The 18,602-nt window shown below is 33.4% G+C and overlaps 3 protein-coding genes across 6 annotated transcripts; 1 reads left to right on the top strand and 2 right to left on the bottom strand.

The window, feature by feature from the left end:
* Nucleotides 1-396: 396 nt before the first annotated feature.
* On the top strand, nt 397-2,399 carry LOC140986426 (partner of Y14 and mago-like). The gene is made up of 4 exons (XM_073454671.1): nt 397-658; nt 750-875; nt 1,646-1,870; nt 2,041-2,399. Exons 1-4 carry the CDS (start codon nt 464-466, stop codon nt 2,188-2,190), a joined length of 696 nt encoding a protein of 231 aa, XP_073310772.1. The 5' UTR covers nt 397-463; the 3' UTR covers nt 2,191-2,399.
* Nucleotides 2,400-2,715: 316 nt separating this feature from the next.
* On the bottom strand, nt 2,716-6,388 carry LOC140985592 (uncharacterized). Its single transcript, XM_073453451.1, has 8 exons — nt 6,150-6,388; nt 5,845-6,010; nt 4,951-5,041; nt 4,722-4,780; nt 4,060-4,120; nt 3,611-3,701; nt 3,439-3,515; nt 2,716-3,166 (listed from the first exon to the last, which is right to left on the bottom strand). The coding sequence occupies exons 1-8, from the start codon at nt 6,175-6,177 to the stop codon at nt 3,050-3,052; spliced, it is 690 nt and encodes a 229-aa protein (XP_073309552.1). The 5' UTR covers nt 6,178-6,388; the 3' UTR covers nt 2,716-3,049.
* Nucleotides 6,389-6,488: 100 nt separating this feature from the next.
* LOC140985591 (mitogen-activated protein kinase kinase kinase 1-like) lies at nt 6,489-11,906 on the bottom strand. Of its 4 annotated transcripts, none has more exons than XM_073453449.1 (9): nt 10,772-11,906; nt 10,008-10,092; nt 9,814-9,876; nt 9,537-9,694; nt 9,096-9,168; nt 8,953-9,012; nt 8,466-8,576; nt 7,133-7,360; nt 6,489-7,030 (listed from the first exon to the last, which is right to left on the bottom strand). In XM_073453449.1, the coding sequence occupies exons 1-8, from the start codon at nt 11,710-11,712 to the stop codon at nt 7,154-7,156; spliced, it is 1,698 nt and encodes a 565-aa protein (XP_073309550.1). In that variant the 5' UTR covers nt 11,713-11,906; the 3' UTR covers nt 6,489-7,030; nt 7,133-7,153. The 4 variants fall into 4 exon arrangements, 3 of the variants coding, with proteins under 3 accessions (XP_073309550.1, XP_073309551.1, XP_073309549.1); XM_073453450.1 differs by having other exon boundaries at nt 6,489-6,965; XM_073453448.1 differs by having other exon boundaries at nt 6,489-6,954.
* Nucleotides 11,907-18,602: the final 6,696 nt, after the last annotated feature.

Raw genomic sequence — 18,602 nt, 5'->3', positions numbered from 1 at the left:
TCTATTTATTATTTATAAAATTTTACGATCATGATAACAGAAATACATATTTAACATGTAAAAATTTATTGACACAGAAAAAATTATTCATTCGGATCAACGAGATTTCAATTAAGAAAGAAGAAACTTATAATATCGTAGCCGTTTATGATTATTTTGGCCGATTGATCTTCCAACGTGCTAGTTTCAACAACTCTCGTTCTATTGGGAAAAAGTGACTTGGGCCCGATCCATTAGAAGGTCAAGTTCCATGAAGAGATTTAAGATTACTCATTGTTGTAGCCCAACCCACTGTGAACTATCTCAAGCCTGCAGTCCAATATAAGCCCAATAAGGTCACTCTGAAGAGAAGTCCAGCCCACCATTTATCCTTTTAGTTCCAGAGAGAAAATACTAAAATACAATTCACACAAGGCAAAAGCGATTCTTTTCATTGGAGATTCTATTCTAAAACCCAAGTATAATGGCGAGCAGTAGAACCAGCGGAGGGGCGGCGGATGATGCAGCAGAGGAGCTCGGAAAAACCACAAATAATAAAGGGGAGAGGATACTCGCCCCGACTCGACGCCCTGACGGAACCCTCCGAAAACCAGTTCGGATTCGGGCCGGCTATGTTCCTCAGGATGAAGTCGCAATATATCAATCCAAAGGCTTACTTGTGTGTGCACGAATAATTTTAATCTCGTTTTCTATTTACTTGTTCGAGTGTTTCTAGAGCTTTAACGTAGCTGATTTGTGATGGGTGGCAGTGGAGGAAGGAGATGGAGGCGGTACAGGAGGTGGTGCCGCCGGGATATGATCCCGTGGCGGCGGAAGTGAAATCCAAGTCGAAATCGGCTAAGAGGAATGAGAGAAAGAAAGAAAAACGTCAGAAGGTTGATGAATTAATTATTCTTGTTCCCTTTTTTTTTTATTTTGATTTCCTGTACTCCCATTTGTTTTTCATTTTCTTTTGCTGGGAGAACATTTCTTCTTATTTTGCTCGTGTTTTGTGTTTTCAGAAAAGTAGTCCCTTTTTGTAATTTTTTTTTTATTATTCTCTTCTGTATTGACTACTAGTTGAACTGCTGTGCTTATGTGTAATTTTTCAAGAACACAAGTTTCAGATTCAACTATGCATTTAATTAAGTTTTTAGGTTCGACTTTGTAAGAGTTAAATGACAATTATCCAATTCTAGGCATTTATTGCGAAAGTGTAAAAGAAAAGTGATGTGATCGAGAAAATAAGCTGCCTTTTGACATTTTTATGGGTGTTTGCCAAATCTTTGACTTTAAGCTTGCATTTTGACATATCCTAACGAACCCATAAAGCAACATCTTGGCGAGAAAATAAGCTTGCATTTTGACAGATCCTAATATGAGCAGTTCCTAGGAAATTCTGTCTATTATTATCATAGTGAAATCAGACATCGAAATGAGCCACCCTTCAACTTGATTAGGAAGGTGCTGACGTGATTAATCATTGCCTTTGCAAATAGTTTGGCAGCTCGGAGTGGATGTGTCTGTCTGTTATTTACAACATAGTTGATATTCAAATGAGAATGAGACTCCACCCTTTCTTTCGAATGTAAATGACCTGATCCGAGGTTAAATTGGAGTGTTTCTCCTGCTTTAATTACCCTAAACTTAAAGAACGTGATGACAGGCTGCTCTAGACAAGGCTGATGTTTCGGAGAAAAATGACGGCCTTCCTGCTGATGGTTCCAATCACCTGCCAGAGAAGGTGGAGCCAATTGCCTCCATGATGGATGGGCTAACCCTTTCTGGAAACACTTCTTTGGTTACAACACCTTCAAATCCAAACGAGTCTTCTACTCCAGAGGATCAAATTCAACATATCGATAAAAAGATCCGAGCACTGAAAAAGAAGGTAAATGCATCTATCCTTAAAGTAAGCATTTATTTATTTATCTAGTTTTTATTCATAAACTTAAATGATCCAGTACTCACAAACAGATTCCAGTATCGGTTATTATTATTCTACCTCTTATTCAGATTTCAGCCTGACTTGTAATCATATTTTTCCAATTTTCTCTGTAGATTCGGCTGACTGAAGCTCAGCAGCAGAAAACTACAGAAAAGGATATGAAACCAGAACAACTGGAGAAAATAGCCAAATTAGAAGATTGGCACGATGAGTTGAAGCTTTTGGTAGAAACGAAAGCCGAGCTAACCGCATCCATGTCATGAAGCTAAGGCGGACCGTTGGTCTATTCCAATGTAAGCTCTGCAATAATAGAAGTACAGTCATCCGATTTAGCATAACTTGTTCCTTGCCTTCCATCTGTTTCTAATGAAGTCAATATTCTCACACACATTGTTGTTTCCCTTGAATACTTATGGGAGTAAAAAAACTGATTGTAAATTTAGAAATGGTGCTGCATCAATATTCAGCCCAATTGTTTTTAGATAATCAGAAGCTATTAAATATCAATTTAGTGTAAAGGTTCTCATATCTAATTGACAGATTTTGATTACACAATGGTTTGGAAGAAGATCAAAAATTTGTGGAAGAAGGTTATGGATGATTGAATTGAATCGGAAATTAATTTTCTAAATCTTATCATATGATTTATGACCTAATATTGTTAAAAAAAATTATAATATAAGTTATTTCAATTATTTGAAGTTGTTTCACAAATTAATTGTTTAACCTCAACATGGATATATGTCACGGCCACTCAATTCAATAATATGTTCAAATGACATCAAAAGTGGTTCAAGCAAAAGAAAAATATTTCGGCCAGTAGTACAACGTTGCGGTCTATTTACATCAAACTTTCCACATCACATCAAAAATTGACTTTTGTATTGCATTAGTGAAAACTGTCAAAACTCCATAAATATCATACATCATCTCATAACTACTCCATAAAAAATGCCAATACAACAAAACTCATCCATCTAAAAAAAATCGAGTACTTCTCAGAACTTTGGTATGCAGCAGGTACCGCATTTTTTAAGCACGAAACATAAAGCCAGCTAAGGATCACCTCAAGTGATGGCTTCCATCTTGGGTAAGACCTTTTTCTATATCAGTCGAGGAATACTAGGAGGATTCAATATCAGAATCTTCCAAACCCTCTTTATAAACTTCAAATTCCCCTGAGCTCCATCGACATACCAAGTAGAGTTTGAAGGTAGCCATTTTAATGCCCAAGAGACGCTGCAAGACAAGTGAGATATACCCGTCGTGTTACACAACTCCACAAGAGCCAAGCCACAAACTATAACTACATTATTTCACCCAATTGGATGGGGAAGGCATTTTTGTGGCGAATTCAGGTATAACAAATTCAAAAAAGGATTTCATATAATGACATCATGGTATTAGTATGATCATAGTTGCTGTTGGAGCAATCATATGCGAGTCAGGATATGATTTACTGTAGCATCTTTATAAGAAAATCAAGAAAAAGCAAAGAATTTCGGGTAAACCAGTATCCGAGATGACTCAGGTGATATTGGTTTTCCTTCTTCACATATCATGAAGTCCGATACAATCTCTACCACACCTGCCACAATAAAATTTAAACAAGTAAGCCTACGCCTATATAGGAGTATAAAGTATTTGCAACAAGAGTTCGACAGAAATAAATACAAAGCAGACCTTTATTTAACCGCACAGGCATCCCCTGCTTGCGCAAGAATGGCTCCATCTCATGAGTGAACTGTTTGAGAGGACCTTCTTTAAGCACCACCTGAAGAAATGAAATAAAAATGAGAAACATTCATAATTATCTACAGCATTTTATGCACAATTTTTTTCAAATACAATAATTGTAAAGATATTTGCTTCATCCGGCACAACACAACACATTCTTCATTTTCCTCATTTTTTTGGGTCATGTGGCATCAATCAAAAGAAAGCTACTAGCATTATTTGTATTTGTAGAATGGACAAACATATTTCATGGAAATTTTTCGATCCTCAAAGGTGTGCATAAATAGAAGTACCACTTCCAAAGACAAGAAACAACAATTTAAGGGAATTTGCAGACAGCAGTCAGCATGACCTGTAAAATACATAATATTAATTGCGTAAAACATTCTACTTACCTTTTCTGTTGCAACACTTCCAGTCCTCGCGAAGTCATAATCTTCGTATTCTTCAAATATTCTGATAAAAAGGGAGAAGGTTAATCATATGTTAAGGTGTAACTTCTTCTACTAGAAAGCTACAATCAAATAAAATTTAAGAATCAAATTGTATGACTGGATACACACATCACAAAAGTTGGCATCTTGAGAAGGTTAATCATATGTTAAGGTGTAACTGCTTCTCAACTAGAAAGCTACAATTCAAATAAAGCACCAAATTGTATAACTGAATACACATCACAAAATTGGCATCTATCGTGAACAAGTCGGTAAACCTTGAGGATACACTAAAATTATGTGATCATAGAAACGTGTATTTTTTAAAAAATTTAGAGAATCACATGCTAGAAATTTTTTGAAAAAAGTGAGAATCAATTATTGATTCAAGCTATAACTCGCACAACACAATATTACCCTACATCCCAGATCTCCACATCTTCTTTTACGAAAAAAGAACCTCAAGATGAATATAATTCATATTTGCTAATTTTCAGTTTCAATAACAATGTGCACAATCATCTAAAAAAATGTCGGAGGTAAAATAAAACATACAAATAATGTTTTTCTAATGAGTAAAACATGCTGCAGTCAACTTCATGAATTGCAGTCTGAGAACATACCTTTGGACTTCTTCTTTCGGCAAACTAGTTAAAAGAATCCCAGAATCGCCACGAAGAAGCTGATTAATAGGATAAATGATGAGAAAACTAACGACGATAAGGAATTACAAATCACCAAGAGTAGGATATAAATTATCACAAGTATATGTGCAAAAATATAGAAAATTAGCATGTTATACAGAAGTGGCAAAAATACATCACAGTAAGCACAAAGAAAGGCTCGTGCTACCTTAGAAATCTTGTGAAGGCCAGGTTTAATTTCATCTGAAATAGACCTACCCAAAGCAACTTGCATAACTTTGTTTGATCCAATGAAAAATCTGGGACAAAGTCAAAAAACCCATAATCATATAAAGCCCAAATTTTGCCTATTGTGTTTATGCAAAGGTACTTGGAAGTTGTAACAGAAAAGAATCCTGATCGAAGGGTATATCCACCTGTCAGGGTCAGTACAGCAATTCTAACGGACAATCGAGGGGTGATCATGAAACCATCATCAATCAGAAGTAAAGGGTAGGTAGAATGCAGGGATACAAAAACCTAACAGAGGTTTCAAAAGAACTTACAGCCAATAATCAATAAGAACTAAACGGAGGCCAAAACAAAACAAATGACATCATTCGCGAAATGAGAGGTTATCAGACTAGCTAGCTTTATATGGAGCTTTTCATTTTTCCCACTCAAGTTTAACCAAACCACCACCAAAATTTTGAAGCTGGAGAGTGCCGTCTAGGGGCTATAAAACAAGAACATCCAGGCAGAATCTCATGAATTTTAATCTAGAGGACATACAAATTTCTGAAAAACAGGACTGCAGTGTTCGATAAGCTAAATACTGGAATACTGACAACTACAATAAATCCCTGCATAAATCAGCTACACAATGACTCAGTAGCGGAAGCAATAAAGTACATTTAAAATATCTGTTCTCACTGACCAAAAAAAATGCAAAATCCGAGTATAGAAAATAACTTTAGTTTTATGATTATTCAATATAACCTTTTGTATGAATGAAAAATAACCCTACAACGGGAAGTTCCAGCAATTCATTCTTTGAACGGGATTCAACAGATTCATCTATCTCATAGGACCACAAAAGTCACGGGAAAAAATAAAATTTAACCTGCTCGAAGACTTGAGCCGTTCTCTGAACTCCTTGAACTTGATATTCCTCATATTATCGAAAGTGAAAACGTACACCAAATCGAACTTCTCGATTGCTTCTCGTATCGAATTCACTACATTTTCTTTCTGCACTCTCCCCTTCTTCTTCGTCTTTGACAATGTCACTGCACAATTAATATTTAGAAATCAAAGAAAAATCCTCCGGAAACCACATTTTTCTTCGAAAAACGTCCTTCAAACCTTCGAATCATGACATCGGTAACAAACCTCAATAAGAAAACATGGGTTGGAAAAACGACAAACCTGCCCTATTGCGCTTCGATTTCGGCATCTTCTGAGGAGCCCTAGACAGCGAGAGAGACGAGCAGCAAAGGGAGATGCTTGTTACTTCGATGTTTAGCGATAAACCCTAACTTCATTTAATTTGCCCATGCAAATTGGGCCTCAGAAGTAATTTATGGGCCGGGCAATTGTTTAGCTCCCCCAATGGCCCATATTTTGTTGATAGGGCCCCTTTTACCCTCTATATAACAAATTAATTGCCAGAATTTTAAATACAAACTTTGAATGAATTTGTTGATTAAAATTAATTCACTCTCATGAAAAGATGTCAAGTGCAAAAAGTTGAAAGAATTGAATAAATTATAGAAAACCATGAGGGCAGGATAGGGAGTCAACAATGTACATCTGAGACCATATCCAAATCTAGCTACCTATTACAAAAACATCTCAAATAATTACAATTTCACTCCAAATGTTTTGCAACACCCCAATCCAAGCAAAACTATCACAACAAGCTACAAATGATCAAACAAACACAACAAGAAAATAAATAAATATACACGAAGAGTTGTCTCTTCTTCACTAATCTTCTGCCACAACTGTATTCCACACCTCATTCCATTTAAATCTGTTTTGATGTTGTTTGAATCATCCTGATATATGAAGAGAGGACAAATAGTACTGTTTTGCAACAGATGATCTGAACTTGAATCCTCGATCCTGTACGAACATCATGCAGGTAACAAAGAAGGACTCGTTCCTGGTGTTGCACTGAGAGCATCTTCATGATCAATACTAGTTTCAGGTCGGATACTTCGGGGGTTTTCTGGGGAAAAACTGAAAAACGGAAAGGAGTCATCATGAAGTAAAAATGCACAATCTGAACTACATGGAACTTGCTCCTAAGAAATTCAAGCGAAATAGTCGCAGAGAAAGTGTAAAAAGGTTCGATCTTGATCTTCTGAAGCAATGCACACATACCCAGAGGTGGCTGTAATATTTACCTTGTTTCTTCAAGTTCAGAGTCACAGGCCAATAAAATGTGGAGATACAGGACTGAGAAAAGTTGGAGATTGCTTCTTGACAAATGGATGCTCCAACAGCTGAGCTGCAGTGGGTCGATCATCTGGGTTAACTTGCAAGCATTTGAGGATAAAATCTTGAGCATCTCTTGATAAGTTACTAGGTAGAGGGGGAAGTTCTCCCCTGCCAATCCTAAACAATGCCTGCATCTGCAACCAAAAGAACACTCATTTCAAAACCAATCAAAACTTTATAACTCATGATACTAGTTCAAATGAACATTATGGAGTGAAAGTTGACAAAAGAAATAAACAAACAAAGGGATATTAAGGATAAGTTCCTAAAGCAATGCTATTACCTTCAAATGTGAAATTGACAAACCAGCCTTTACCTTTAAAACAATGTTTTTTTCTTGTTTTAGTGAAGAGCATTTAGGATATGTATGATTGCCAAATATTATGTCATTAGTTTCCGGAGTCAGATCTGGCAAGAATGAGCCTTAGGACGCTAGTTTCATGTTTCATTGTATTCAGGCGATATCATCAGGCTTATAAATAGATCAAGCTTTTTACAGCGACTGACTGATGAAGCCCTACACTATTGAAGTTTCAAGTTGATTATGTGTTGGAATACTTCAACGAGTATGACGTAATCCTGATCTGGAAACAATTACAAAGTAGTCAATTCACTTGTATCTTTAAAGTTCATTCCTTGTCACATTTCTTATCACCGATCATGCTTTTTTTCTTTAAACATCTCTCAACTAGAGTTAAATTCAATATTTGCACTTCAGATGTGCATGATCAATGACAGCCTCCTGCCAGGAGATAACAGTAAAAGATTCTAATGCATCTGAAAAAATTAACACCGACACAGTTGATTACGGTAAAAGTCATTATCACAACTTTGAATCAAGATATCAGAAACAAACAAGGAAAACAGATATGCAAATGCTGGTATAGTTTCTAATTACTTCCATTACGAGAAGGGGCATAAATGCACTGTAGTTTTGTAAGGATGAAGATGCCAATGATGAGATAGATACTTAGAAAAATTAAAACTCACTCTTGTGCTATAGTACATCAAAGAGATGGTACAAACCACATCCCTTCTTGGAACCATAGAATTTTATTGGGCCAGATTTGTTGGTGTCATGGACTGATCACTAAGCTTCATTCACAAACATGGTCTCCTCTTTCGGTGAGTTGCACATAATTAATATAAGCATGATAATTGACTGATTACAACATTCTAAATTTGAAGCTGGAAATTAAAACGCATCATGTTATAGCTTCTTTAAATGTATGTCCATACCCCTTCCAAGTGAGAGTAAGGAATTTGACCAGTTAACATCTCCAACACAGTGCAACCAAGGCTCCATATGTCAGCAGCACGGCCATATCCATGGTTCCTTCTGTTCACGACCTGACATGACATCAAGTTTCAATTTTTCTACTCATGGAGATTTTATGTTTTACACTCTGCATTGAAATGCATATCAAGAAGGAGAAACTCTCTCCTCCTTTCCATTGAAGCAGTTTTTCCAAGAGATGAGTAGTCTAAGCTGGGATGGACGTATAAAGCTCTTCTATGACTAGAACTACATAATCTTACTTACAATCTGTACTCTAAGATTAACGAAGTAAAAAAAAAAGGTAGATAAACAAGACTGAAGTTTGGAGAATAAGGTGAACGGGGAACTGCATGCTTATCAAGGAGTTCATTTTTTCTTTCCTGTAGGAAATAATTTAAAATTTTGATTGATAAAGCAAGTAACGTTTGATGGAGCAACAAAATATACCTCAGGAGCCATCCAATATGGCGTCCCTTTGCAAGATTTGATGTCATTCATTTTGGTTGCCTGGGAGAACACGTAAAGGAACCTTTGTGAGTATCTAAAATGAAACAGAGGGGGTGATCATCGTTTATACCCAAGAAACTAACCTTTGCCAATCCAAAGTCTGCCAATTTCACAAAACCACTCACATCCACCAATATATTGGCACATTTTATATCCCTTGAAAAGGAAAGGAAACAGAGTTCAATAAGCAAAAAATAGAGAACAATCTCTCAGAAGTCTTAATTTTCATAATATACACCACTTGACTAGAATCTGAATCATTGCAAAAATCTGTAAATACGCGAATAATTATTAATATTTCCAAACATTCAAAGATGGGGGAGACAAGAAAGAAAAGACAATAAATAATTTCCCAATTCAACAAAAATTTCAAGAAGTTTTAAAAGAACATTCACATGCATTGGCAAGAATATTAAGTCACTAGATTAAAAAAGGTGGAGAGAAAAATCGTGTCCATAGGATGAAAAAAGTAAAAGAAGAAACTATATCCACTATACCCTAAAGAAAAAGATTATTGGTTTCACCTGTGGACCACATTTCGACAATGAAGATAATTCAACCCACTCAAAATCTGCCTTGTGTATGCAGAGACTTGGGAGTCTCGTAACCGATACTTTTGGTATAGTTTTGCAAGTGAACCTTTGGTTACAAGCTCAAGAAAGATATATAATTTTGCATCATCCTGAAAAAAATATTGTGTTACAACAAAAATGGAAACCCTGGAACCACCAATCCATACTAGTAAGTAAGATACTAGAATGCTTATGAATAAAAATGTCCCCATTTAAAGAGAAGACATGCCTTGTCAGTACCAAGGTATCGAACAATGTTCTCGTGTTGAAATTGACTTAGAAGAGATATCTCCTGTAAAATAAACATAGCATAACGTATCATTCAAATAGTTTACATTATTAGCATGCAAGAGTTGGTGCATTTAGGCACATGTCCAGTTCTTTTAAACACCAGAACATCACAAATTAAAGCATTATTCTCACCTGTTCAAGTTGATAAAGGCTTTGCTGGCCTTGGCTACCGTTGTCTAGTAAAGACACCTCCTTCACAGCAAAAAAGACTCCATCACTGCAGTGATGGAGAAAAGGAATTGTAAGGAACTGACAGAAATTACACCGACATGCTTTTTTGTTTATCCGAGCTTACACAGGGGTTATTTTGTTTTCAATGTAACCATTCCTCAAATAACATGCAACAACAAGACACACATTCATGGGATCTGCTGAACTTTCTTAGATAAAAAGAGAAATGATAAGACTGGGCCAAATTTAGTCAACAAAGTTAAGCTCATGTTCAGGGTTCTTGAGTTTTCGATACTTCTCATATCAATTGCTAGCATGACGAGTTAAACCGATATTCCTCTTTCACAGCATTATTGATCTAATTAAAGGCTTGATACAAAAGTCCCCAACAAATTTTCTGTGATTGGTGAGGTGCCAACACCTCTATCACAAAACTATACACATCTCTCTAACAACCTATTCATGATATAATAGACCTGGTTTGGCAATGAAAACTTCTCAGGTGCTATATTCTTGTGTGCTACACCTCATTCAAGTGTCTCACGCTTATAGATTTCTGTCCATCTGCATTTTACTAGTGCTTTGAAGAAATTATTCACACGTCCCAAACTGACATGCTATTCTTAGATCTTAAACTATAATGTAACTGGTAGAGCAGCAATCAAAGTAATATTGATTCAATAGAATACTGCAGAACAATAAGCCCGTGTCATAAAAACACTTACTCGGTAAACCCTTCATACACTGTTCCAAATGATCCACTTCCGAGGAAATCACCCTTCTGCCAAGACGTAATATTGCACCTGAATGAACCATTAGGCGAGACAGTATAATCATTTACCCCGGTCAAGCCAACAGGTTTGCCATCATCATCATCATCATCATCATTCGATGAATCCGAACACAGCACCGCACTAGCTCCAATCTCTCTTTTCACAACCACCACGCTTTCATCTTTCAGCGCATGGATATTTATCCTTTCAACACCCTCGTTTTCTTCAAGTTCATCAACCGAATGGTTAAACACATCTCGCCCTGAACCACATCCCAGATCATCTTGAGGACCAAATGATCTAACCATATCCCAACTAGAGCTCATATTGTCCACAACAGTTTTTGTAAATACCGGCGGAGGAGCCAGTTTTGGTGGTCTAATGCCTTTAATCCCCGAACCACCATTAATCACCACCTTACCGCTTCTCACACCGTTTTCACAAACTTCATCCACCTTAAATTCACAATTACCCAAATTCCTCCCAAACCCATTCTTGAATTCACCACCACCAATAACCCCAACCCCAACCCTAGCTCCAAAACCCTCCTCCAACTCACCAACATCCTGCACACCACCAAGCCTCAGAGTCCTCACATTACCGGACGGCGATAGACTCTTCCGAGCCTCCCAAGCTGACAAGGGGATGGAAAAATCATCGAGACCCACGCCAAGGCGCTGGAAAATCTGATCTACCTCTCCCTCATTTCCTTCAACGCGGAAGCTGGTCTGATCGGAGAGCGGTGTAACGTCAAGCGATCTGGACTTGTAAACAGATCGATCTTCTGATGAAATCGTAGAATAGGAGCTCGAACTCGCGTCGTAGTCTATATTCTTCACGGCGTTCCGGCGGTCAAGCCTTCGGGGCCGCGGCTTCTGCTTGGAGTTGGTCATCGTTCCTTCATACTCTCAGTCCTCCTCCTTCTCTCTCTATACATACAGTCCGCAATATCCGGTGTACGTATAGTTTAACGTGTGTGCGTGAAAATATCGGCAGAGACAGCTGAATTTCGTTGACAGCTTTTGAGCTCTGTCACGGTGACGAACTTTCCGTACTTTTCTTCTTTTCTTCAGTTTAATTTAAGTGGCTGGCGTGTGTAGTAAAGTTTGACCTTTGACTTTAAATGGGTAAATATGGAGAAAATTTCAGGAGTTGCCACGTGGCGATAACGTAGGATGAAAATGGCCAAATAGATGTGGTAAAGAGTTTTTAATGGATTCGGCAGTTTTTTTGATTTAATAAATTTAAATTCAATTATGATTGCAAACTTTATTCTTTAATAATTATAATATCATAAATCCTTTCTTTTTTTTATTTCATAAAAAATAATAGTTTAAGACATAGTTTGATACACATTATAGAATAAACATGTGATATATAATATAAGGATAAGTTAATAATATATAAGATGTAAGATATTATATTTAATGTTTGGTATGATTTTAATAAGAGTGATTAAATTTATATATTATATTGTAATGACAAAATTAACCTTATCATAATAAATTTTATAATTTCAAAGTTGTTGTTTGAGTTCATATTTATTATCTGTTCATGAGCCGACAGTGTTTGCATGATTTATTTATTTTTACTTAATTTTATATATTATATAATATGATAATTGAGCCATTGATTTCGTGAGTCAAGTCAAATATCAATTTTTAAGGTTAATCGAGTGATACTAATAATTTTATTGAGATTTATAAAAATCATTTATATAATTATCTCGAGTTCATTTATATAATTATCATATTATATAATATATAAAAATAAAATTAAAATATTTATTTGATGGGGCGGTGAAATGAGATAACGATATGGTTTAAGATTTTTATATATTGAAGGCAATTAAGTCATTTGTGGTGTTTTTTTATCATTATATTAAAATTATCACATGTCATAAAAAGGATACATTATCCTTGTATAAAACTATTTATTAATATCATGAGCTTTTTAAAAAGATACCAAACGTAAGATAAAAGAGAATTATTAATCAATCTCTCTCTTATTCCGTGTACCAAATTATATATAAGAAAACATAGACAAACATATAAAAATTTATATATTGGATTACAGGCTAATGTCGTTTTCATATTTACAGGCTGGACATTGATTGGGCCGCAAATAATGTGAACTTAAGTATAGGTAAATTGGGCCTGGTGTCATTAGTTCCAACAAATTAATAAATGGATTGAAGAATTGGGTCCAACAAGTATACAAACTAGACTACATATTTGAGATCCAGATCATGGATAAAACTGTTTTGCTTATCATGCTTAACATGACTAATAAAACACAGTGATTTAAAACAAAGAAAAGAGTAAGTTTTTTTTTGAGACGGTCATAGATTATTTATGAAAGGTAATATATGTGAAGATTTTATTTGACTCATTATATTAATCAAATGGCTAAGACTCTTTATGGCTAAATGGTGTGCATCCAACGTCTGTGACTTAATAGTCTTGAGGTCAACAGATTAAATTGGGGATGAGTTGGTTAAGGGGCGGTTGACGGATATAACAGATCAAGTCTTCTTCTTCCTACAAGTGAAAATTCTCTGAATACATCACACTCTACACACTCTGATATTCATCCTTCTTCCATATAATTCTTGCGTTTAGAATTGCTCAATAGAAGAAAAGGAAAAAACCGAACATGATATACAAGTCTGATATAAACGTATAGATTTGTATTGTGAGAGCTCGGTGGTGGTGTGGTTCCGAGAGAGTTGTAATCGCTTGTATCTTGTTCAATTTAGTGGATTTCATTGGGGTGTTCCCAGAACCTTGGATTAGGATTGATCTCAATCCGAACCAAGTAAATGCGTGTCGCTTATTTTTCTCTACTTTCTTTCCCAGATCTTGCGTGAGTGTTTCGTTTAATCTCAACAAAGTGGTATCAGAGCCATGGTCTAGATCGAGTCGTGTGGGTAGAATCCTCGATACATAAACGAAGGAGGTGAGGGCTCCCTGTAAAAATCCTTGATTAAAACTCTCGAGGTGGTTTATGCTCCCAGTATTCATGTAAGGCGTGTGCTCCAACGCAGTGAAGTGGAGTAACCTCGATTGGAGGACGAATAAGGCTCGAGGGGAGGCTCGGAACATGAGAATAATAGTGGAACTTCGTTTGAGGGGAGGATTGTTGAGATGCAACCAAAGTCCCACATTGAAATATCTAGAGAAAGATCATGTGTTAATAAAGATGGAATGATATCACCATTGGTATGAGGTCTTTTGGGTGGTTCTAAAAGCAAAACCATGAGGGTTAAAACCCAAAGTGGACAATATCATACTAGTGTGGAGATATCCGAATTTCATTGGTCCTAACAATATATTTTACATAAAAATTAATATTTTTCATAGGTCATATTGAATAAGATATTTGTTTCACGAAATTAACATATACGACGATATCACAAGAATATTTGAGTAAAGAAAAAACAAAGCTCTTACATCATATAAGTATCAGGGGCTAAACTTACAATTTTCTTGAGAATTTTGATAATAATTATATATATTATATTATATGTTTTTTAAAAAATATTTTATCTCCGTAAAAGGGGTTGACTAGCTACTATTAGATTTCCCTCTAAGTGATCAAATTGGCTTAAATAAATTGTCTAGGATTGAATTTTGGTGGCCAAATGAGGACTAATTAGCGGCGGTCATATGTTACGGCCTACGCCTAACATAGGGTATTAATAGTTCTTTACTCATGGGATAGTTTCCTCCACAAATTAGACTTATTTATTTTGAGGATTGAGTATTCGGGTATAATAATTGTCTCTGATAAGAGGGAAATCGAAATGTCGAGCTTGAGTTGTTGTAGATCGGAGTTGATCAGTTATCACTAACTACAACTTTTGATAAAACGATAAACGTTGGATTCTGTATTGAGTCTTTAGATCTACAACGAAAATGCCAATATCGTTGTAACGAGAAGGATAAATTTCTTATTAATTATTCATAAACATTGGAGTCACGAAGTTTATAAGTTAGGATGTTAAATTAATTTTGGGTCAAATCCATAGTGTTGACTATTCTCGATATTTTTCAATTGTCCACATCTCCAAGCGTGGATTATTGCTTTGATTAGAATCTTACTCGTACGATGGACGAAATATTAAAAATTAATAAGTATGTGTGTTTAAATAATTACTTAAAATTATTGATATAATGAATATATTTAATTATTATATAAAAAATTTATATCATTTGAGATCATATACAAATAAGGATAACAATCTTGAAGTCAATTTCAATTATTTATCATTGCATTCGATATACTGATTTAATGGAACTATTACTAATAAAAACGAATAGAAAAAGATATTAAAAAATGATAAATTATTTGTTTATTAGAGTTTTAAAGAATAAATAAATAAATAATTTTAAAAATAAAATAAACATATATAAATGAATTTTTTTATTAAGATTTAATTATTTTTTGAACATTTTAAAAAATATGTATACTAAAGATCTAGTTAAATAATAATAATACTACTAATAGTAATAACGATAATAATAATAATAATAATCACGATATCAATATATGGACATTCAATATAAAAAAATTCACGATGAAATTCTTCTCTAAAAAGTTGAAAAAGCTTAATATTATATAAAAATTTATAATTTATTAATATTTTAGAAAATATGGAGAAATAAATATATAAAAGTAACACAAAACCTAAAACTGTAATTGAAATTAAATGAAACGATACGATCAATGCAAACATTTAAGGGATAGTTATTTACACTCCATTTTTTTTAAATGCACTTCATATTTCTTTATTTATTATAAAATGCCTTATATGTGCTCAAATTATTTTTCAAAATATTGATATAAACATAAAATATCTTTTATACGTTTTTTGTTTATTAAATAAAGAAATTATTAAAACTAATTAATTCTCAAAAACTCTTATGACACGGTCTCATTTGTCAGATTTTGAGAAGGATCTTCTACCCGATCCGACTAATGATAAAATATTGTTGTATATCAGAAGTTTTATTTTTCACTCAAGTTTTGAATCGACTCAACTTGTCTCATTAATATAGATTTGTGAGAGCGTCTCACGGTAAACTTATTCAACTAATTTAGGTAAATTAATTCTTTTTTACTCTTAAGTAAATTTTTCTAAATATAAATTTTAATCAGACTAGTGATTTCTAATATTTTTAAAGTATCGTAATATATTATTATAAAAGAATAATGTTAGTAGTATTTTTTTCTTCAAAAATAGATTGTAGAAAATATTAAGATAATTTATTTATTTTCAAATAATTATTTTATTTTTATTTATAATATTTATTTATTTAATTTAATGAATTAGAAAAAAATTGTAAATTGTTTTATTGTTCGTAATTATTGTGTATATCATGATAGTTTTAAGTTTCTCGAATAAATTTATCTTTAGTGAAATAATATATATTTTTATTCTTAACTTTTTATGTAAATTATTATTTTAATTACATATATAAATATACTTTTTTTCAATACTATTTCAGAATCAATCAATATATTATAAATATATGAGAAAGATAATATTATTATTTTTTAAAAATAAATTAATTAATGATATTGGAAATCAGAACATTAATTAATAAATAAATATAGCACTAATTCACACAATTGAATATATGCCATCGTATTGAGTAATTCATACAAGTTGAAGAAAATGTTTTAATTTATATAACAAAATATATTTTGGCAACAGAAAGAGACAGCGGTTGAAAATTAAAATACAATTCCAAATATATCATGATTTTTCATTTGGTTTTCTGTCGCCACGCAATCTAATTGACTAACGCTTATTTCACGAGAAAAATAATTTTTTTTTTAGAATCATTTATGGATTTATGCGTTATTTAATCCCATCACAATGTCAAGAAAAAAAATTCCTTTTATGGAATTTGAATCAAATTAAATAAACCATTTAGGGAGCTTAATTTCATATTAAAACATAGATTAAAAGAATAAACCATCAAACTATAATAATTAAGCTAATAAACAAAAGTAGATCTCATGTAAAAAGGTATCACAATTATATATCCGTGAAACGAGACGATCGGCTCCATACCCGAAGTGAAAAATAATAATTTTGGCATAAAACTAGTATTTTTCATAATTCGAGAAAGATAAGATATTTATCTCATAAAATTGACCAATGAAATGATCTCATAGGAGTTTTTGTGATTAAACAAATATACATGGCATGCGAGATTTGAGTTTCCAAGACATTTTCAATTGAGAAATTTTCGATTAACAAGTTGTATTATATGTAAAATAATTTAGTAATTTATAGTAAAATCAAATTGAACAATGATATGAGTAACTCACATAATGTAATCTATTTTTCTACTTTTTTAATAAAATTGATTTATATTATCTATTTTAGTCTAATTATAAAAGATATTATATATATAAAAAGAAAATTTCAACCAGAGTAGTTTTGCAAACAGATATTCAATCTGAGAATAAAAATAGTTAATCTAACTCCTGATGATTAATATACCAATAGTTAGTTGGCAAAAACTTGTGTGAGACGGTCTCACAGGTCGTATTTTGTGAGACGGATATTTTATTTGTGTCATATATGAAGAAATATTACTTTTTATGTTAAGAGTATTACTTTTTATTGTGAATATCGGTAGGATTGACCCGTCTGACAGATAAAGATTCGTGAGACCGTCTCACAAGAGACCTACTCTAGTTAGATAACCGAAAAAATAAAGTTGTCTTTTGATTGGAGCAATATTTGAAGAATACAATGAATTTTAAATTCTTACAATATAATCAAATTTTTACACTTTGCAAGTGTTGTCTAAAAAAAATTAATAAAATTCATTTCAAGGGTTTTGTTTTGTTGTGTTTTAATTTTTTTTCATAAGATAAATTTATTTTTTTGTTTTTTGTAATAATCAAAACGTGAATTAATTAAAGAAATTAAAGACGGGATACTTGGGCTTACGTGTATATATAATATAATAATGAATAATCAATCAATTAATTAATTATTGTTTTCTTAATGAATAGCCCAAAGTTGAGAGAATTACCTGCGGCGACGTTTGCTCTTCCACAAGTCAACTCTTCACCAAACAAGTCAGATATTGTATCCATCCAATCAGATATGGAAGCTTGTCCTTGAAAATTTCTATACGATGGGATGAGTGAGTCAAACCAAAGCAAGTCGAATTTACCTTTCAATTTTGTTAGCATTTTTTCCTCGATTAATTAATTTCGATCGTTTTTCTTATAATAAGAAATCGAGTGGTTACACGATAAGATATATGTTTGGGGAAGGATATATGTTATAAGAGTATGTCGATCTCTTGTGAAACGATCTTACGTATTTTTATTCGTGAGACGGGTTAACCCTTCTCATATTTACAATAAAAAAATAATATTTTTTCATGGTGATCCAAATAGGATCTGTATCATAAAATCGACCGGTGAGACTATTTCACATGAGTTTCGTGATGTTATAATTAGATCTCGAATTCGATATCTCAAACCCAAATTATAGCTCCAAATAAGACTTTGTAATTAAGTTCTATGAATTGCAGAAATTATTATATTGAATATGGAAAAGCATATATGTAGCTACCTCTCTTGGTATTTAATCATAAGATCCACACGTATTCGATCCAAGATCCATCGAACTTCGAAGTTATGTCACTCATTTTATCTTTAGTCAGCTATACATAGAAACAATATTCGCGGACGACTTATGGTTGATCAGATATCAACATTGAGATGAAGTCTCGATCGAGTTCGAGAT

This window comes from Primulina huaijiensis, chromosome 10 (genome assembly GCF_012295235.1).
Source record: "Primulina huaijiensis isolate GDHJ02 chromosome 10, ASM1229523v2, whole genome shotgun sequence".
Taxonomy (NCBI): Eukaryota; Viridiplantae; Streptophyta; class Magnoliopsida; order Lamiales; family Gesneriaceae; genus Primulina; species Primulina huaijiensis.
Note: the sequence above shows the minus strand (reverse complement) of the source record. Positions and strands in the feature narration are given on the sequence as shown.